The 20,031-nt window shown below is 41.8% G+C and overlaps 1 protein-coding gene across 1 annotated transcript; it reads right to left on the reverse strand.

Moving 5' to 3' along the window:
- Positions 1-323: 323 nt before the first annotated feature.
- Positions 324-17,434, reverse strand: LOC147084947 (uncharacterized). The gene is made up of 5 exons (XM_085979382.1): positions 17,404-17,434; positions 16,366-16,401; positions 11,700-11,990; positions 895-1,200; positions 324-388 (listed from the first exon to the last, which is right to left on the reverse strand). The coding sequence occupies exons 1-5, from the start codon at positions 17,432-17,434 to the stop codon at positions 324-326; spliced, it is 729 nt and encodes a 242-aa protein (XP_085835508.1).
- Between the last annotated feature and the right edge of the window lie 2,597 nt (positions 17,435-20,031).

Consider the following 20,031-nt stretch of genomic DNA (forward strand, 5'->3'; position numbering starts at 1 on the left):
CCATCTTTTGTTTCTTAACTTGCCCTATTACCATCTAATTTACCCGTGCACCATCATCCCTTTTTCCTTTTCTTCTCTCCTGCCTTCCATCCTATGGCAGACCTTCCCTTTTGTTCTTTCCTCCCCTCCTCACTTCCCCTGCCCGTGCACTTGCTTAAAAACCTGTTACATCTGTAACGTTTTTCCAGTTCTGACGAAGGGTCAACAACCTGAAACGTTAACTTTGCTTCTCTCTCTACAGATGCTGCCTGAACTGTTGAATTTTGCCAGCATTTTCAGTTGTTATTTCAGATTTCAAGCACCTGCAGTATTTTGCTTTTGTATTAGACTTCTCCAGGCATTGCTAAACTTGGGCACATCAGACTGTGAGGAGATGAAAGGTCAGTACCTTGGGCAACAAAATCAATTGGTTGACTTGCAAAACGAGCATGGCACCTTCCCTCTCCATGTCCCCCTCCTACCTGAAAGTGAAAGGCGGGTGCTCAAATTCGAAGTAAATTGGAATTGACGATACCTTGTAATGCACGTGTAAATAAAACACAGTGAAATATAATTAAGACCGATTGCTTGTTCGCAACCACAGAACTTCTCCGCTCTGTTGGTAACAGGCTTAGAAATAAAGCCATCTATGCTTTCGACGACTTGCCTTTTCTTCAGGGGCATTCTTCGGATTATTGGGCACCGAAGTTTGCTCTACCGGCTCATGGAGCCCGGATGGAAAATGTTAATTCATTTTTTAACAAACAATACCCAGTGAACAATTGCAGGGAATAACATACACGGACGTTGCATTCGAGAATAATTTCATTACCAAAGTTAAGTTTAAATGAGCGAGTGAATCAGACATTAAGACACACGAACACAAAATCTCATTTTTGCATATGTTGTCAGTACCTTTCACAGCATTTGTCACATCTTTACTTGAAGACGAACCCAACAAACGCCCTAGAATGGTAGTTTGATATCGGCAGGTGTATTTTCCTGCATAACATTTGTTTAGGCTGTTTATAGTGAAGGTGGCAGTCCACTCAATACCAAGCACTTTCCGGGGTTGCACAGGAAAGTCTGCATGATCTTTCCAAAAGAAAAAAGTACCCCTGGTGGAGCGAATGTCACCTTTACAGACAATTTGAACTTTTTCTTCAACTGAAACAGCTCCGGAGGCTGGGGCCGTTGAGATTTTCGGCTTTAGGGGTTCATCTGTTACGAAGTTATTGATATATGTAATAGAAAGATTTTACAGCATCTTATACGAAATTGTGCAGCAACATTTCAAGACATTCAATAAAAAAATGACCTTGTTGCGATATAAAGGATATTAGGTAATCTTTGCAATAACAAAGAAATGTTTCCCAGCAAACAAACCCAAATTGTACAACCAATTAAAACAACCGATATGTGAACGTTGTTCCGCCTACACAGCACTTTCAGCAGTCTTTATAGGAAACATTTGTGAGGTACGGTGGCATTGTGGTTATGTTACTGGACTAGTATTCCTGTGACATTGGCTAATGATCCGTGGGACGTGAGTTTGCAAATCGCACCACGGTAATTTAAATGCAGTTATTTAAATAAACTGGGAATAAAATCTAGCCTCAGTAATGTTAACCATGAAACTCCCGGATTGTCATAATAAACCCATCTGATTCACTAATGTCCTTCAGGAACTCTGCCATCCATACCCGGTCTGGTCTATATGAGCCTCCAGACCCACAGCAACGTGATTGCTTCTTCACAGCTTCTGAAGTGGACTAGCAAGCCACTCAGTTGTACTCAAGAAGGCAGCTCACCTAGTCAAAGGCAAAACATGCTGGCCTTGCCGGCGACGTCTACGTGCCGTGAATGATTTTTTAAAAAGGAATAGTCGGATCACAGGATACTTCACTTTCCGCCTAGTATTTCTGTTCAGGAAGATATTTCGAACATGTTTTATATTTCTTCGGTCAAGAATGAACATTGAGTAGCCGCCAACTGAACATCTGCAACCTGTCTGCACAATCCAGACCTTTCATTGCCCTGACAGTCCATATTCCAGTATTTCTATAAGAGTCTCACTTTATTTTCCTGTTAGGTAGAGTTCGGTGCCGTGATAGATTAGGAACTCGGGAGAGAAGTAAAACTGGCCCAAAGATAAAATGGCCACCACATATGGCCCATTTCAGATAATACATTATGAGGCCCGGATTGTGCAGTCGGCATGGCAGTGCACTCTCAGAGTACTCTGCCATATCTCCTTTGAAATCCACCGCAAGTTTGGGATTTCTGCATGCTCTTGTGCATGTGCAAAATCTGGAACTTGTGGTCTGTCCACGTTCATGTTGACAGGCCATTGGAGCGGGCCACATAAAAGTGATGCCTGGCACACAGTTTGGATATTTTCCCACCGACTAGGCAGCAATTGTGCATAGAAATGTTACGGTTGATGCAAGCAGGTGCAGGGCCTGTTTGCATCCGTGTAAGGGGATATGTAATGCATTACTTAAACATTTTCAGATTGTTAATGATACACATACACACTATCAAATGAGATTCTGCAAATATTGACCCTGGTTACTGTTTCCATGATGCCTAGAATTATTATCAAAAACATAACATTTTAGTGAGGTTGGTGAAGTAGTGGTAATTACAACTAAAATTCCAGTTCTGTTAATCATAATTAGATTAGATTTCCGGACTCCATTGCATCTCATTAGGGGATTCCCTTTGGAATGATTAAAATGGAATTCTGCTTTGTGATTGGTGGACTGGGCCCATCTGATCCCAGGTATATTCTGCACCGCCTGCATCGCTAGGATCCACGAGCCATTACGCTGCCCTCTGCCTTGCAGCCACAGACCGCAAGTTATTGCAGCTTGGCCACCAGCATGTAGATTCGCAGTTCCTTCTTGGATCGTAGGCATATTCCTGAGTTAAGCCTCCAACTGCAATTTTTTGGCCTGCTGTGAAATTGTCACTTGGACTCAGCAAAGCAATGCAAACAGTTGCAGGAGATCACGTGGGTAGACATTTTATTGGGTGGAAGTGTAAAACAGGAGACTTCTATATAACCGCCCATTCGGCACTCCGCCCTTTTACTTTGTTATTGAAGCCAATGTTATTGAGCTCCAATATATTTAAGAAGACAGGGCTCTACAGATCAGGAAATGGCAGATTCATTGATATAAATGGATAAATAAATTCAGTCAATTTCCCCACTTCGCAACACTTTGTGACACTGCAAGATTGCTGCTTACACGAATATATTTAGGAAACCATGCCATTGCTCTACCAAACCAGCAAATCAATAATTGGAAACAGATACTGGAAAGATTGGAATTATACTGTAGGCGAGCCGTGGCTGCGAACTGCTTTCTGTCGCCTCCCCCCACCCCACCCCCCTTTCTGTCATGCCCTGCATTATTCTCCGGGTTTCAAGAGATGGGAATGACCTGAATTCTCGCAGCATTGCACATGACAAAGTAATAATTACAAGAAGCATCTATGATTATGAATATGAACCCCTCACCCACACACTATATAATTTAGACATTACTTGCGCTGAACTTTAAGATGATCTAACAGGCTCATTTTCGTCATCACTTTCAAATCGAAGATCAGTGGTTTGGTATACGCATCAACAACAATAGAAATGTATCTTGATGTGTCTCTGAGAACAGCTTTAAGTATCAATGGCAATAAAGAAGGAACAATGCTGGATTTAGAGAATGAAGTGGGGTATAATCATAAGAACTTAAGAAGTAAGGGCAGGAGTAGGCCCAACGGCCCCTCGAGCCTGCTTTGCTATTCAATAAGATCATGGCTGATCATCCACTTTCCAGCTGGATCTCCATATCCCTTGATTCCCCTAGAGTCCAAAAATCTATCTATCTCAGCCTTTAATATACTCACAGGCTCAGCATTTACAGCCCTCTGGGGCAGCGAATTCAAAGGATTCACGACCCGCTTTGTGAAGAAATTCTTCCTCATCTCAGTTTTAACTGACCTACCCCTTATCCTGAGACTATGCCCCCTTGGACTAGACACTGCAGCCAGGGCAAACAACCTCTTAGCATATATAAGAACATAAGAAATAGGAGCAGGAGTAGGCCAATCGGACCCTCGAGCCTGCTCCGCCATTCAATAAGATCATGGCTGATCTGATCCTAACCGCCAATCTACTATCACAGAACCATCTCCTGAATCTAACAGAATTAGACACACAAAATAGGAGCAAGATCAGGCTACATGGCCCCTGGGCCCGCTACGCTACCCACAGGGCCGTGTCCGATACGAACCTAGACTCATGTCCAAATTCCTGCCCGTTCCCCGTAACCCTTAATTCCCTTTACTTCTAGGAAACTGTCTATTTCTGTTATAAATTTCTGTAATGATTTAGCTTCGACAGCTTTTTGGGGCAGCATATTACATGAACCTACCTTCCTCTGAGTGAAGTAGTTCCTCCTCATCTCAGTATTGAAAGAGCAGCCCCTTATTCTAAGACTATGCCCCCTAGTTCTAGTTTCACCCATCATCAGGAACATCCTCCCTGCATCCACCCGATCCAACCCCTTCACAAGCTTATATGTTTCAATAAGATCGCCTCTCATTCTTCTGAACTCCAATGAGTAGAGTCCCAATGTACTCAACCTCCCCACATATGTCCATCCCCTCATCCCCGGTATAAACCGAGTGAACCTTCTTTGTAATGACTCGAGAGCAAGTACGTCTTTTCTTAAGTATGGACACCAAAACTGTATGCAGTATTCCAGGTACGGTCTCACCAATAACTTGTACAACTGAAGCAATACCTCCCTATTTTTATATTCTATCCCCATAGCAATGAAAGCCAACATTGCATTGGCCTTCTTAATCACTTGCTGCACCTGAACACTAACCTTTTGAATTTCGTGCACCAGGACCCCCAGATCCCATTGTACTTCAGTACTTTCCAGTTTCTTGCCATTAAGAAAATAACTTGCTCTACGATTTTTCCTGCCAAAGTGCATAACCTCACACATTCCAGTATTGTATTCCATCTGCCAAATCTCTGCCCACTTAATTAGTCTGTCTATGTCCCCTTGCAGGTTTTTTATGTCCTCCTCACTCACTACTTTCCCTCCCATATTAGTATCATCTGCAAACTATGATATGCTTCACACGGTCCCCTCCTCCAAATCGTTAATATAGATTGTAAAGAGTTGGGGACCCAGCACTGACCCCTGCAGAACACCACTAGTTATGATTGCCAGTCTGAGAATGAACCATTTATCCCAACTCTCTGCCTTCTGTTAGAAAGCCAATCTCTATCCATGCCAGAATATCACCCCCAATCCCGTGATTTTTTAACTTAAGCAATAATCTTTTGTGTGGCACCTTGTCAAATGCCTTTTGGAAGTCTAAATACACTACGTCCACTGGTTCCCCTTTATCCACCCTATATGTTACTTCCTCAAAGAACTCCAGCAAATTTGTCAAACATGACTTCCCTTCATAAAACCATACTGACTTTGTCCTATTAAATTATGATTATCTAAATGTCCTGTTACTGTCTCCTTAATAATGGACTCCATAATATTACCTACCACAGATGTTAGGCTAACCGGCCTATAGTTTCCAGCCTCCTGTCTACTGCCCCTTTTAAATAAGGGTGTTACATTAGCAGTTTCCCAGTCTGCCGGGACCTTTGCTGAGTTCAGGGAGTTTTGGAAAATGATTACCAATGCATCCACAATCCCTACCGCCACGTCCATCAAGACCCTAGGATGTAAGCCGTCAGGTCCAGGTGATTTATTTGCCTTGAGTCCCATTATGTTACCGAGTACCACTTCCTTAGTGATTTTGATCGTGTTTAGCTCCTCCCCCCCCCCTATAGCCCCCTGTTTGTCCAGTGTTGGGATATTCTTAGTGTCTTCTACTGTAATGACTGATACAAAATATTCTTTCAGTGTTTTTGCCATCACCATATTTCCCACCATTGGTTTCCCGGTCTCATCCTCTAAGGGACAAACATTTACTTTAGCCACCCTTTTTCCTTTCATATAACTATAAAAACTCTTGCTATCAGTTTTTATATTTTTTGCTAATTTACTTTCATAATCTATCTGCCCTTTCTTAATCAATCTTTTTGTTATTTTTTGCTGTCTTTTAAAGTTATCCCAATCCTCTATCCTCCCACTAGATTTGCCTACCTTATATGCCCTTGTTTTTAGTCAAATACTATCCTTAATTTCTTTACTTAGCCACGGATGGCTGTCTTTTCTTTTACATCCTTTTCTTCTCACTGGAATATATATTTTTTCGAAGTTGTAAAATAACTCCTTAAATGTACACCACTGATCATGTATCGTCTTACCCTTTAATCTATTGTCCCAATCCACTCTAATCAATTCCGCTCTCATACCTTCATAATCTCATTTTTTCAAGCTTAGCGCGCTTGTTTGAGATCCAACCTCTCACCCTCTAATTGAATATGGAATTCAACCATGTTATGGTCTCTCATTCCAAGGGGATCCTTTACTAGGACATTTTTAATTAATCCTGTCTCGTTACACAGGACCAGGTCTAAGGTTGCTTGTTTCCAGCTCGGTTCAGTTACATACTGCTCAAGAAACCCATCCCTAATACGCTCAATGAACTCATCCTCAAGGCAGCCCTGCCCAATTTGATTTGTCCAATTAATATGATAGTTAAAATCCCCCATAATTATAGATGTTCCCTTATTACAAGCATCTACTATTTCCTGATTGATACTCCGTCCAACAGAGTTGACACTATTCGGAGGTCTATAGACTACGCCCACTAGTGTTTTGTCCCCCTTATTATTTCTTACCTCCACCCAAACTGTTTCATTATCCTGATCTTTTGACCCAATATCATTTCTCTGTATTATAGTGATTACTTCCTTTATTAACATAGCCACCCCACCTCCCCTTCCGTCCTGCCTGTCCTTCCTGATCGTTAAATAACCTGGTATGTTTAATTCCCAGGCATATTCACCCTGCAGCCATGTTTCTGTGATGGCCACAAAATCATACCCATATGTTGTTATTTGTGCCATTAACTCATCTATGATGTTACGAATGCTACGTGCATTCAGATAGAGAACTTTCAAATATGTTTTGTGAGACTTAGTTCCTGCATTTGCCCTTTTTATTACTTTACCTTTTATTCCATACCTTCTGCCCCTTCCTGACACGCTCTGGTTTTTAATTTCCCCACTGCTACCTAAGTCTATGACCTTCTCTGTTGTCATTTTTAATATTTGCTCTCTCGGAACCTCCCCCGCACTAGTTAGTTTAAAGCCCTCTCTACAGCCCTAGTTATATGATCCGCCAGACTCTAGTCCCAGCACTGGCCAAGTGAAGCCCGTCCCAATGGAACAGCTCCCTCCTGGCCAGTACTGGTGCCAGTGTCCCAGGAAGCAAAACCCATTTCCCCCACACCAGTCTTTGAGCCACGCATTTAACTTACTAATTTTAATTGTCCTAGCCAAATTCGCTCGTGGCTCAGGGAATAATCCAGAGATTATTACCCTTGAGGTTCTGTTTTTTAACTTGACCCCTAGCTGCTCATATTTCTTTAAGAGAACCGGCTTCCTAGTCCTATCTACGTTGTTTGTACCAACATGGACCACGACAACTGGATCCGCCCCCTCCCACTGCAAGTTACTTTCCAGCCCAGAGGAGATGTCCTTAACCCTGGCAACACAGCCTTCGGGACTCTCGCTCTCGGCTGCAGAGAACTCTATCTATCCCCCTAATAAAACTATCCCCTGCCACTGCAACATTTCTATTTACTCCCCCCTCTTGAATGGCCCCCCGTTCCACGGTGCTGTGGCCAGGTTGCTCATCCTCCCTGCAGTCTATGCTCCTGTCCCCACAGGGAGTAAGAACCTCGAACCTGTTGGACAAGAGCAAGGGCTGCGGCTCCTCCAGCTCTACCTCCTGGATCCCCGTACCTGCCTCACTCGTAGTCACACCCTCCTGTCCCTGACCATGGGCTACATCTGAATTAATTAACTTCATAGGTGTGACGACCTCCTGATACACAGAGTCCAGGTACTTCTCCCCCTCCCTGATGTGTCGCAGTGTCTGAAGCTCAGACTCCAGCTCATCAACATGGAGCTGGAGTTCCTGTAGCAGCAGACACTTGTCACAGACGTAATCACCGTGAGTCTCAATGGGGTTCACCAGCTCCCACATCTCGCATCCTTAACACATCACCTGCTCCATTCCATGTAATTAATTAAATATTTTATTGTTAGTTATGGACACCCTCTGCCCGATTTTAGATGCTAGTATCCCTTTTAATTAATTGGATTTAAATTAAATCAATCCCTCTAGTTACACGAGTTAAATGGTTTACCAACAGTCACTCTACACCAGAAAGGCCTTATTAACTACAACCCACAGTGTTAAAGTTTAAAAAGAGCACCTAACACCCCACTTACCCTAACTCACACTTACCCAAACTCACAGCACTCTTTGATGACTCGCACTCAGTGCTTGCTCGCACTCGGACTGGTCTTTTTATACTGTTTGTTTGTTTACAGCCAAATTAGTCACCCCTGCTGACTGGTTAGAAAACTGGTTTCCACTGCCTGCTGTGCCAATTTACTCCTACTGCAGTGTAACCTTGTTTTACTCTTCTTAAACCAACAGAATCCCAAATATTTAACTTTCCCCCTTTACTTAAACTGTTTAAGTAATCTTATCAAGAATGATTTAAAGAGAAATAACAATTCAAGAACTCTCACACTTTCCCAAACTCTCAGCACTCTTTGATGACTCGCACTCAGTGCCTGTTCGCACTAGGACATCTATCATGTTAAACCCCTTCAGAATTTTGCATGTTACAATGAGATCACCTCTCATTCTTCTAAACTCCAGAGAGTATAGACCCATTCTACACAATCTCTCTTCATAGGACAGCCCTCTCATCCCAGGGATCAATTAAATGAACATTCATTGCACCACCTCCAATGCAAGTATATCCTTCCTTTGATAAGGAGGCCAAAACTGTGCACTCTACTCCAGGTGTGGTCTCACCAAGGCCCTGTACAATTGTAGCAAGGCTTCCTTACTCTTATACTCCAACCCCCTTACCAATGCAATTTGCCTTCCTTAGTGCTTGCAGAACCTGCATGCGAGCTTTCTGTGTTCCTTGCACGAGGACACTCAAATCTCTCTGAACGCCAATATTTGAAAGTTTCTCACCATTTAAAAATTACTCTGTTTTTCTATTCTTTCTACCAAAGTGAATAACCTCACATTTCCCTACATTGTACTCCATCTGCCATCTTACTGCCCACTCATCGAGTCGATCGATATCCCTTTGCAGACTCTTTGTGTTATCCTCACAGCTTACTGTCCCACCTAGCTTTGTGTCATCAGCAAACTTTGATACATTATACGCTGTTCCTTCATCTATATCATTAATATAATTTGTAAATAGTTGAGGCCCCAACACTGATCCAGGAGCACGATCCAGTGGCAGAGCATTTGGTAAACAGTGTTGCGAATTTCAATAGTTTCAGTGTTGTTATGAAAAAGGACAAGGAACAGGCAAACAATCAGACATTAAAAAAAGTACTCTACTGATGCAGGACAAATTTCAGTGAGTTGAAAAGCGATCTGGGCTTCGTGAATTGCAATCAAAGATTGGAAGATAAAACAGCAAATGAGAAATTGTAGGCCTTCAAAGACGAGATAGTTTGGGTGCAGGTGAGACACATTCACACGAGGGCAGCCAAAGTTAAAACTCACCGGATAACTAAAGATATAGAGACTGAACTGAAACAGAAAAAGAAAGCTTATGATGAATGATAGTTTCGTTAGAGAGAACCAAGGTGATATAAGCAGTACAGAGGAGAACTAAAATGGATATATGAGGAGCAAAGTGAGTATATGAGAATAGATTAGCGAGTAACATAAAACGCAATTCTAAGGTATTTTATAAATGTATAATTAGCGTATGGATAATCAAATGAAGAGTGGCGATTAGGGGCCAAAAAGGAAATCTTCTTTTGGAGGCAGAGGGCATGGCTGAGGTACTTAATGAGTATCTTGCTTCTGTCTTCACAAAAAACGATGATGCTGCCAATGTTACAGGTACGGAGAAGTAGAAGAGAAATGTGATAGGACCGAAGTAGATAAAAAGGATGTACTTAAAGTTTTGGGATGCATCCTAGGTAACAGAAACAGTAAAGGTGGAAACAGTGGAGCATCTGACCACAACCTTCTGACCTCCTTAGAAGTAGTAGTGGTACCAGAGAGCTGATTCCAAATGAGACACCCTTGTTCCAAAAAGAGGAGATGGATAAACCATGGAACTACAAGTCAGTCAGCCTAACGTTGGTGGGGAAACTATTATGATGCAATTATCTGGAACAAAATTACTTCTCAGTTGGAATACATGGGTTAGTCAATGACCACAAGCACGAATTATTTGAAGGCAAATCGTGTTTGAATAACTTGATTGAAGAGGCCATATTTTGTGACATCCATGGGTGAGTGTGATGTGCGAAGTGTATGCGCGAAAACTCGGAACTTGCGTTCTGTCAAGATTTCTCTGGACAGATCCTCTGCATCCACGGGAGAAGGGCCTCTGCTGGAAGAGACTTGCGTTATTAGCCCTACTTCCACAAGCTGAATGTCTGTGAAATTCTGATGCCCAGCAAAAGCTGGCACAAGTCCTGCTTTCACCAGCATAACAGTTTAAAAAAATAGAAAGATAAAATGTTATCATTCATTTATACAAAAAAACATTGTCCAATGAGGTAATTTTAATTTTGGCCCCGTTAAAATACAACTTATTTTCAAAACATTAAATTGTAGTTTATAATATTGAATTAAATGGCATTTTAAATAATTTTAACATGTACTTGTTTTTTTAATTACATGTGTTTCTTTATTTTGTAAGTCATCCACATTCCTACTTATGGGAATTCAGTACATACGGAACTCCGATAAGTATGAAAGCGGATTCCCTACTTTTATTGGTTGGGCCAGGCCACATGATCCCATGGGCGCTTGCAAATGGCATGCATCCCTGGGATATGTGGGCCTCTGCCCGAGCATACCCAAAGAGGCCCAGGATCACAAGTCTCCATACCTCTCGGGCCACCAGGTAAATTCGGAAATGTTTTACAGGTCGGATGCATCCGCCCCCGGGAAACCTCCGATCTCAAATTTTGGGCCACTGTTTTGATGAAGTATCAGAGAGGGCTGATGAGGGTTCTGCAGTTGATGCTGTGTATCTGGACAATCAACAGTATTTGGATAAATTAACACACAATCGACCTGTTAATAAAATTGAAGCCCTTGTGACTAAAGGGACAGTGACAGCATGGATACCAACTTGGCTAAGGGAGAGAAAGAAAGGATTCGTGGGGAATGGTTGTTTATCAGTCTGGAGGGAAGTGCACGTGGGGGTACCCCAGGGGTCGGTGTTGGAGCCAATGTTCCGATTAAAATACATTAATTTCCTTGAGATGGGTATAGAGTGCATAATTTCAAGATTTACAGAAGACACGGAACTGGGAAAGGTCGTTGAAGTGAAGAGGAAAGTAGCAGACTGCAGGTAGACATAAGCAGACTGGTGAATGCTATGATCCTATGAAGAGTCTTCCCGTGACTTCTATGTCATTTCAAAGGACTGATTACCAGCAAGCGCGACAATTTTACGTAATCCCATTTCCCGAATCGCTATTGATAACCTACCTTTGGTAAGTAACCTAACAGGGTCAATTAGTGGTGAAGCTTCCAAGGGTACAAGACCCTTGCGGAAACATTGGCATGTGTAATTCCCATCATAGTACAGCAATGCATTGAAAAGAACATTGGTCTCACAATGTCCTTCAAGAGGATTTACACTTTGGAATTCAGCGTGACATCTGTAATAACAGTGTTTTGTGATGAGATACTGACAGCAACAAGTCAATTTAACGCTCTTTCCATTTAGGAAGGCTCCATAGGGTGGATTCTTAGACAAGGTTGGCTTCAGTAAATTATCTGAGTGAGACACAATGAGAACAAATGAACTGAATTCATTTTAATGAATCTACAGTCATATCATTGTAGTAAAGAACATGGCAAATTGAATATAATGCGAAGAAATGTGAAGTTATCCCCTTTGGTAGGAAAAATAGAAAAGCAGGGCATTATTGAAAGGTAAAGATAAGAAAGAGTTGCAATCATATAGCACCTTTCACGACCACCGGACCTTACAGCGCTTTACAACAAATGAACCACTGCTGTAATGCGGGAAACGCGGCTGTCCATCTGCGCACAGCAAGCTCCCACAAATAGCAATGTGAAAATGACGAGACATTATGATTTTGTTATGTTGGTTGAGGGAGAAACATTGGCCAGGACATAAGAACATAAGAACAAAAGAAGTAGGAGCAGGAGTAGGCCAAATGGCCCTTCGGGCCTGCACCCCCATTCAGTAGGATCATGGCTGATCCGAATCTAGACTCACGTCAACTTCCCTGCCCTCTCCCCGTAACCCCTAATTCCCTTATCTGCTAGGAAACTGTCAATCTCTGTTTTAAATTTATTTAATGTTGCAGCTTCCACAGCTCTCTGGGGTAGCAAATTCGATAGATTTACTAACGTCTGAGTGAAGAAGTTTCTCCTCATCTCAGTTTTGAAAGGGCAGCCCCTTAATCTAAGATTGTGCCCCCTAGTTCTAGTCTCACCCATCAGTGGAAACATCCTTACTGCATCCACCCGATCAAGCCCCCTCACAATCATATATGTTTCAATAAGATCGCCTCTCATTCTTCTGAACTCCAATGAGTAGAGGCTAAACCTACTCAACCTTTCCTCATACATCAAACCCCTCATCTCCGGAATCAACCGAGTGAACCTTCTCTGAACCGCCTCGAGAGCAAGTATATCTTTTCTTAAATATGGAAACCAAAACTGTACGCAGTATTCCAGGTGTGGGCTCAACAATACCCTGTATAACTGCAGCAAGATTTCCCTGTTTTTATACTCCATCCCCCTTGCAATAAAAGCCAAGATTCCATTGGCCTTCCTGATCACCTGCTGCACCTGCATACTAACTTTTTGTGTTTCTAGCACCAGGACCCCCAGATCCCTTTGTACTGTAGCACTTTGCAGTTTCTCTCCATTTAGATAAAAAATTGCTCTTTGATTTTTTCTGCCAAAGTGCATAACCTCACACTTTCCAATATAATATTCCATCTGCCATATCTCTGCCCAATCACTTAGCCTGTCTATGTCCTTTTGACACCGGGGATAACACCTCTACTCTTCTTCAAATTATAGCCATGGGATCTTTACATCCAGATGTGAGAGCAGACGTGGCTGTGGTTTAATGTCACATACCAAAGACGGCACCTCCGACAGTGTAGCTCTCCCTCAGCACTGCAGTGGAGTGTCAGTCTAGTCTTATATGTGCAAGTCCCATGATTGGGACTGTGAAACCACAACCTTCTGAATCAGAGGCGAGGGTGCTACGCACTGAGCTGCAGCTGACACTCAAATGGCGAGAGATTGGGAAATGCTGGTGTTCACATGGACCTGGGTGTCCTTGTAAACGAATCACTGAAACTAAACGTGCAAGTTTAACAAGCAATTAAGAAAGCCAATGGTATGTTGGCCTTTATTACTAGAGCATTTGAGTATAAGAGCAAAGACGACTTAATGCAATTATTTAGGGCCGTGCTGAGACCTCATCTGGAGCATTGTGTGCAATTTTGGTCTCCTTGATCAAGGAAGGATATAATTGCCATGGAGGGAGTACAACGTAGGTTCAGCAGGCTGGTTCCTGGGTTGCGGGGACTTTCCTCTGAAGAGAAATTGAGTAGACTAGGCCTATATTCCCTTGAGTTTAGAAGAATGAGAGGTGGTCTCCTTGAAACATACAAACTTCTTATAGATCTTGACAGGATAGATGCAGGGGGCATGATTCCCCTGGCTGGGGAGTCTAGAACCAGGGGTCAGAATCTCAGAATAAGGGGTTGGCCATTTAGGACTGAGATGAGGAGAAATTTCTTCACCCAGAGGGTGGAGAATCTTTGTAATTATCTTCCGCAGAGGGCTGTAGATGAACAATTGTTGAGTACATTCAAGACAGATATCGATAGGTTTTTGGATATTAAGGGAATCAAGGGATATTGGGATAATACAGGAAAGTGGAGATGAGGTAGAGTATCAGCCATGATCTTATTGAATGGTGAGGTCGGCTCAGAGGGCCAAATGGCCTACTCCTGCTCCTATGTCTCATGATCTTATGTAGATGCAGGTAGGATGTTTCATCTGGCTAGGGTGTCCATAAACAGGGGTCAGGTTCTCAGAATAAGGGGTCGGCCATTTAAGAGTGAGATGAGGAGCAATGTCTTCAATCAGTTGGTGCTGAATCTTTGGAATTTTCTACCCCAGAGGGTTATGGAGTATATTCCTTGAGAATTGTCAAAACAGAGATCGGTAGATTTTTTGAATATTAAAGCAATCAAGGGATATGCGGATAGTGCAGGAAAGTGGAGATGAGGTAGCAAATCAGCATGATCTAATTGAATGGTGTAGCAGACTCGAAGGGCCAAATTGCCCACTCCTGCTCCTATTTCATATGTTGTTTTGTTCTTAATAGCCAGTTCTGATGTGTCCTTAATCAGAAAACGCATGCGTGCTTAAATAGCATAAAGCATCAGAAGATAGCACGCAATCTGCATTTAAATAGTTCTACAATGTTGGAATTAATATGGAGTGTTTAATAACCACTGTGGTGGTGTCCACATAGGGACAATAACACAATTCACAATGTATAGCCAATGTTGTTATACGTACCTAAACCCAATTCTCTATGTAAAGCCAATGTTGTTATATGTACATACTGGGTTGGGTTATCGGGGCAGGGTCCCTTTAAGAGCGTCGGTAGCATGTTGACGTCATGCATCGGTAGCGTGATGACGTCATAGCCCTGCAACGAGGCTGAGACTCTCAGTCCTCATGGAGAGTGAATAAGGTAACATGCATTTTGCCTTTGCTGCAACAGAAGTCTCAGACCCTGTTGATTTCTAGCGACTCCAACACCATCACAGATATAACAGCAATATGCAGGTTTCAACCAGCAACAGAAAGGAGGGACAACTGCATTAATTCTAAACGCAGACTGTTACATATTGCTCCATCGGGATGGGAGTCCATGTTTTTTGGACAGCAAATGACAGTGCTATTAAGCAACACCAGGATTTTGTACTTATACAGAGCCGTTAACATAGTAAAACGCCCAAAGCGCTTCGCAGGAGATATACCAAACCAAATTTGACACTGAGCCACCTAAGGAGATATTAGGAAAAGTCACCAAAGTTTCATCAAGATTTAGGTTTAAAGGGGCTTCTTAAATGATGAGCGAGCGGTCGAGAGGTGGAGTGGTTTAGGGAGGGAAATTCAACGCTTAGGGCCTTGGTAGCTGAAGGTCAAGGCCACTAATGTGGAACTATTTAAATCGAGGATTATACTGGTCTCACTAGACGTGCTCCTATCTAGTTATCCAGCCAGCTAAACATTCATTCAAATAATTCCTCGACAATCGAGTTTGCTGTTTTGAAGCTTTACTTGAACAAATTTGTGAAACTGTAAACAAAGACAAAATATGTTTTGTACATTGAATGGAGTACTCTACATTAAATGTTACAGAAGAGAAGAAACGTATTTATTACAATAAAATAGACTAATTGTATAACTAACTAGCACTGGAGCTAAACTTCGGGAACTACCAACTAATAACTTCTTATAAACAAGGTATTGTCAAATACTAACCTGACAAAGTTGCTATCATGTTAACAAACAAAGATATTCAGAGACATTGCGTCCTGCCCAGCATATAACATGAAATTACACAGGATTAAGAATCCCTCATGGGAGATTCTCCATAACTCAATAGGTTCTTTCTGGAATACTACTTCCGGGTTAAAACAGGAACAAGGTCAAATGACCTAATGCTACACACTAACACTGCTATACACTAACTACCACTAGAGTGTGCTATCTGCATGTAATAAGTCCAGAACAGGGATGCCCGAGAGACCAGAATTAGAGGAGTGCAGCGATCTCGGAGGGAGGTAGAACTGAAGGAGGTTGCAGAGATAGGTAGCAGTAATTAAAAGAAAATAAGGACAAGTCGTGATCGCTGTTGGAAAATAAAATGTTTGGACCAATACAAATTTAAGAAGCATTTATGTAAAGTTGCACAAGTCTTCCTGCAATAGCTATTGGGAAACTCTTGTGCAATTTTACGAAACTATTTGTTACATTCCTAGAGCTCTTAAGCTTCCCCATTTTAAAGTAATCATGTATGGAAAACATCAAACTTAGGTTATTAAGTTAGATAATTTATTTTTTATCTTATACTCACATATTATTTCATGTCCAACCATTGACGACAGATGAACTAAACGGAAAAATAACAAACAGAGAAAATGCAACATTTAATTCATCAAATATTTCCTGTTCTGCAGATGAATCACTCAATTCTCAGAACATATATTTTGCCACTTCACCAATTGTCAGCTGCTTTCCTCATCTCATATTCTCTTGCATCTTTGTAATTCAGCACAGAAAGGCGCAACAAGCAACTAGAAGAGCAGTTCGCAGACAATTGAATGCATAACTACCTGACGCACTATTTCTGTAGATCGTATTATTTTTTTAAAAAGTCACATTCTATGTGACAACATGTTAATCAATTTCAACCTGATTATAGCAGGAAAGTATAGTGGTAAGCTTCGATATAACACATAGATAGCTACATAGGCACAGAGGCAATGTGACATAAACAGAAAGATGGATGAACAGGCAGAGATATAGATAGATAGGCAGACAGATAGATAGATAGATAGATAGATAGCGAGATAGATAGAGAGGGAGACAGATAGATAGGGAGAGAGAGGTAGTTAGATAGATAGTTAGATAGATATAGACAGACAGATAGATAGATAGAGAGACAGGTAGATAGAGAGAGAGAGATAGTTAGATAGATAGATATATAGTTACATAGATAGATATACAGATAGATAGATAGATAGATAGATAGACAGATAGATGGACAGATAGATAGATAGATAGATAGATGGATAGATAGATAGATAGACATATAAAATATTTTTTAGCTTCACTATATATTGTTTCCGGCTTCCTTTAATCCATTTTAAAACTGCATCATATTATTAGTCAGCTATTTAGAGTCAGATCAGTGCTTTCTGATTTAAAATACCAAATCACCTATTATGTTTGTATCTTGTTAGGCGATACTCCTGGTTTCATATAATTTCAGACATATGTCGAAAATGCTCATTTCAAATAACTCCGAACTAAGATTTGTACATCCATTTCTCCAACCGAACTGCTATAAAACTGGGAGTTAAGGTCTCCAGACCCAAAGACACATACTCACCGGTCACAATCAGTACTGAGAGAGTAAACATGTTCCAATCAGATTCGAACACTCTGTTTGGATTCTGGTAAGGACTTAGTCAGTTTATATTTCTTAATTGCCTTGCTGATTAGTTTGTACATAACGGATATGATGCAGCTATTGCTGCATGAACTCAAGTTGCAACAGAGATTTCAAGTAAATTTCAGCAAATCATTGGAGCGGTTTGTTACAATTACTGAAAATCTTATAAAGGATGAAATAAATGTTCGAACTTATCAGTATATAAAGTTAATGTACACTGCAAGATTGAACTCATCTTCGGCGTTTGAGCAAATCAAGCCCTCCCGAAAGAGATAAAAGCCAGCAGGGGTGGGTTGCAATTCCAGCCGGAAGCTATCATCAGGAATACTGTAAAATCAGCAGGAGGATTCCTACCCCTCCTGGAGCCACGTGATTCAAAAGAAAAACTATCCATTCATGTAGCGGTCATCGACAGCTTCTCCACTCAGGGACATTCAATTTGTACAAGGGTTCCTCTAACTGGCATTAGGCTGTCTTCAGCACATGGAAATAGGCCAATAATAACAGATCAAAATTAAAATAATATTAAGCAATGTTGATCTGTCTAAGTGACTGAGAAAACAATAAACTTGATAAACAGATGATTCCATAGAATAATTGATATATATAGATAGACAGACAGACATACAGCCAGACAGGTAGATCGACAGACAGATAGATATATATATAGATAGATAGATAGGTAGGTAGATAGATAGATAGATAGATAGATAGATAGATAGATAGATAGATAGATAGATAGATAGATAGATAGATAGATAGATAGATAGATAGATAGATAGATAGATAGATAGATAGATAGAGCGATAGAATGCTGCTGGAGTTTTGCTAAGTGGGAGAAAATCATTTAAGTGTAATAATTGAATTTTAGTGTATTAAGAAGTCAATTATTTGAAGTAAGTTTAATTTTTTAAGGGTTTTTTAAACTCTTGGGCAGTTTAAACCGGAAGTAGAATCCGGGTATAAAAGGGGAGGGGCTAGTGCAGTGCACGGAGTGCTTTGTGCATTGAGTGCTGCTGGAGTTTTGCTAAGTGGGAGAAAAATCATTTAAGTGTATTTTGTGAATATTAGTTTGTTAAGAAGTCAATTATTTGAAGTAAGTTTACTTTTTTAAGGGTTTTTTAAACTCTTGGGTAGTTTAAACCGGAAGTATAATCTGGGTATAAAAGGGGAGGGGCTAGTGCAGTGCACGGAGTGCTTTGTGCATTGAGTGCTGCTGGAGATTTGCTACGTGGGAGAGTTCGGAGAAGTGGGAGGTGAGGGTGTGTTTTTTGCTCTGTTTTGTTCCCCACTCCCAGGCTTAGACAGCACTGTGGAGGCGGAGCAGCGAGATGAGTCAACCAAACAGGCCCCACAGACAGTATTCAAGGAGGAGGTTGGTGATCAGCTGGTTGGTTGGTTTTCTTCCTTCTCTTCTCTTTTATACCTTTAAGTTGGTATGTCCTATTGAATAGTGGTGTTACATTTATATCTATATCCAGGCAGGGTCTTCATAACTAATAATAAGAAATGCAATTAATTATATAGAATGGAGCAGGTGATGTGTTACTGTTGCAAGATGTGGGAGCCAGTGGTCCCCATTGAGGCTCACGGTGATTACATCTGCGACAAGTGTTTGCTGCTAGAGGAACTGAAGTTCCATGTTATGGAGCTTGAGACTTAGCTTCAGACACTGCGACACATCAGGGAGGGGGAGAAGTTCCTGGACACTATGTTTCAGGAGATGGCCACACCTATGAAGTTAATTACTGCAGATGTAGTCCGTGGTCAGGGACAGGATGGTGTGACTACGAGTGAGGAAGGTACAGGGATCCAGGATGCAGTGTTGAAGGAGACGCAGCCCTTGCTTTGTCCAGCAGGATCGAGTTTCTTACACCCTGTGAGGGCGGGAGCGGGGACTGCAGGGAGAATGAGCAACCTGGCCACAGCACCGTGGTACAGGGGGCCATTCAAGAGGAGGGAGTGAAAAGAAATGTTGTAGTGGTAGGGCATAGTATCATTAGGGGGATAGATAGGGTTCTCTGCAGTCAAGAGCGGGAGTCCCGAAGGCTGTGTTGCCTGCCCGGTGCCAGGGTTAAGGACACCTCTTCTGGGCTGGAAAGAAACTTGGAGTGGGAGGGGGAGGATCCCGTTGTCGTGGTCCATGTTGGTACAAACGAAGTAGATAGGACAAGGAAGACGGTTCTGTTAAAGGAGTATGAGCAGCTAGGGGTCAAATTAAAAAACAGAACCTCAAGGGTAATAATCTCTGCGTCACGAGCGAATTTGGCTAGCATAAATAAAATTAAAGAGTTAAATGCGTGGCTCAAAGACTGGTGTGGGAGAAATGGGTTTTGCTTCTTGGGACACTGGCACCAGTATTGGGACAGGAGGGAGCTGCTCCGTTGGGGCGGACTCCACTTGGCCAGTGCTGGGACTAGAGTCCTGGCGAATCATATAACTAGGGCTGCAGAGAGGGCTTTAAACTAATTAGTGGGGGGGAGGTTTCTAGAGAGCAAATAATAGAAATGACAACAGAGAAGGTCATAGACTTAGGTAGCAGTGGGGGAATTAAAAAACAGAACG

The sequence above is a fragment of the Somniosus microcephalus genome, unplaced genomic scaffold (assembly GCF_052327205.1).
Source record: "Somniosus microcephalus isolate GS21.2 unplaced genomic scaffold, FLI_Smic_1.0 unresolved_chr9, whole genome shotgun sequence".
NCBI classification, from domain to species: domain Eukaryota; kingdom Metazoa; phylum Chordata; class Chondrichthyes; order Squaliformes; family Somniosidae; genus Somniosus; species Somniosus microcephalus.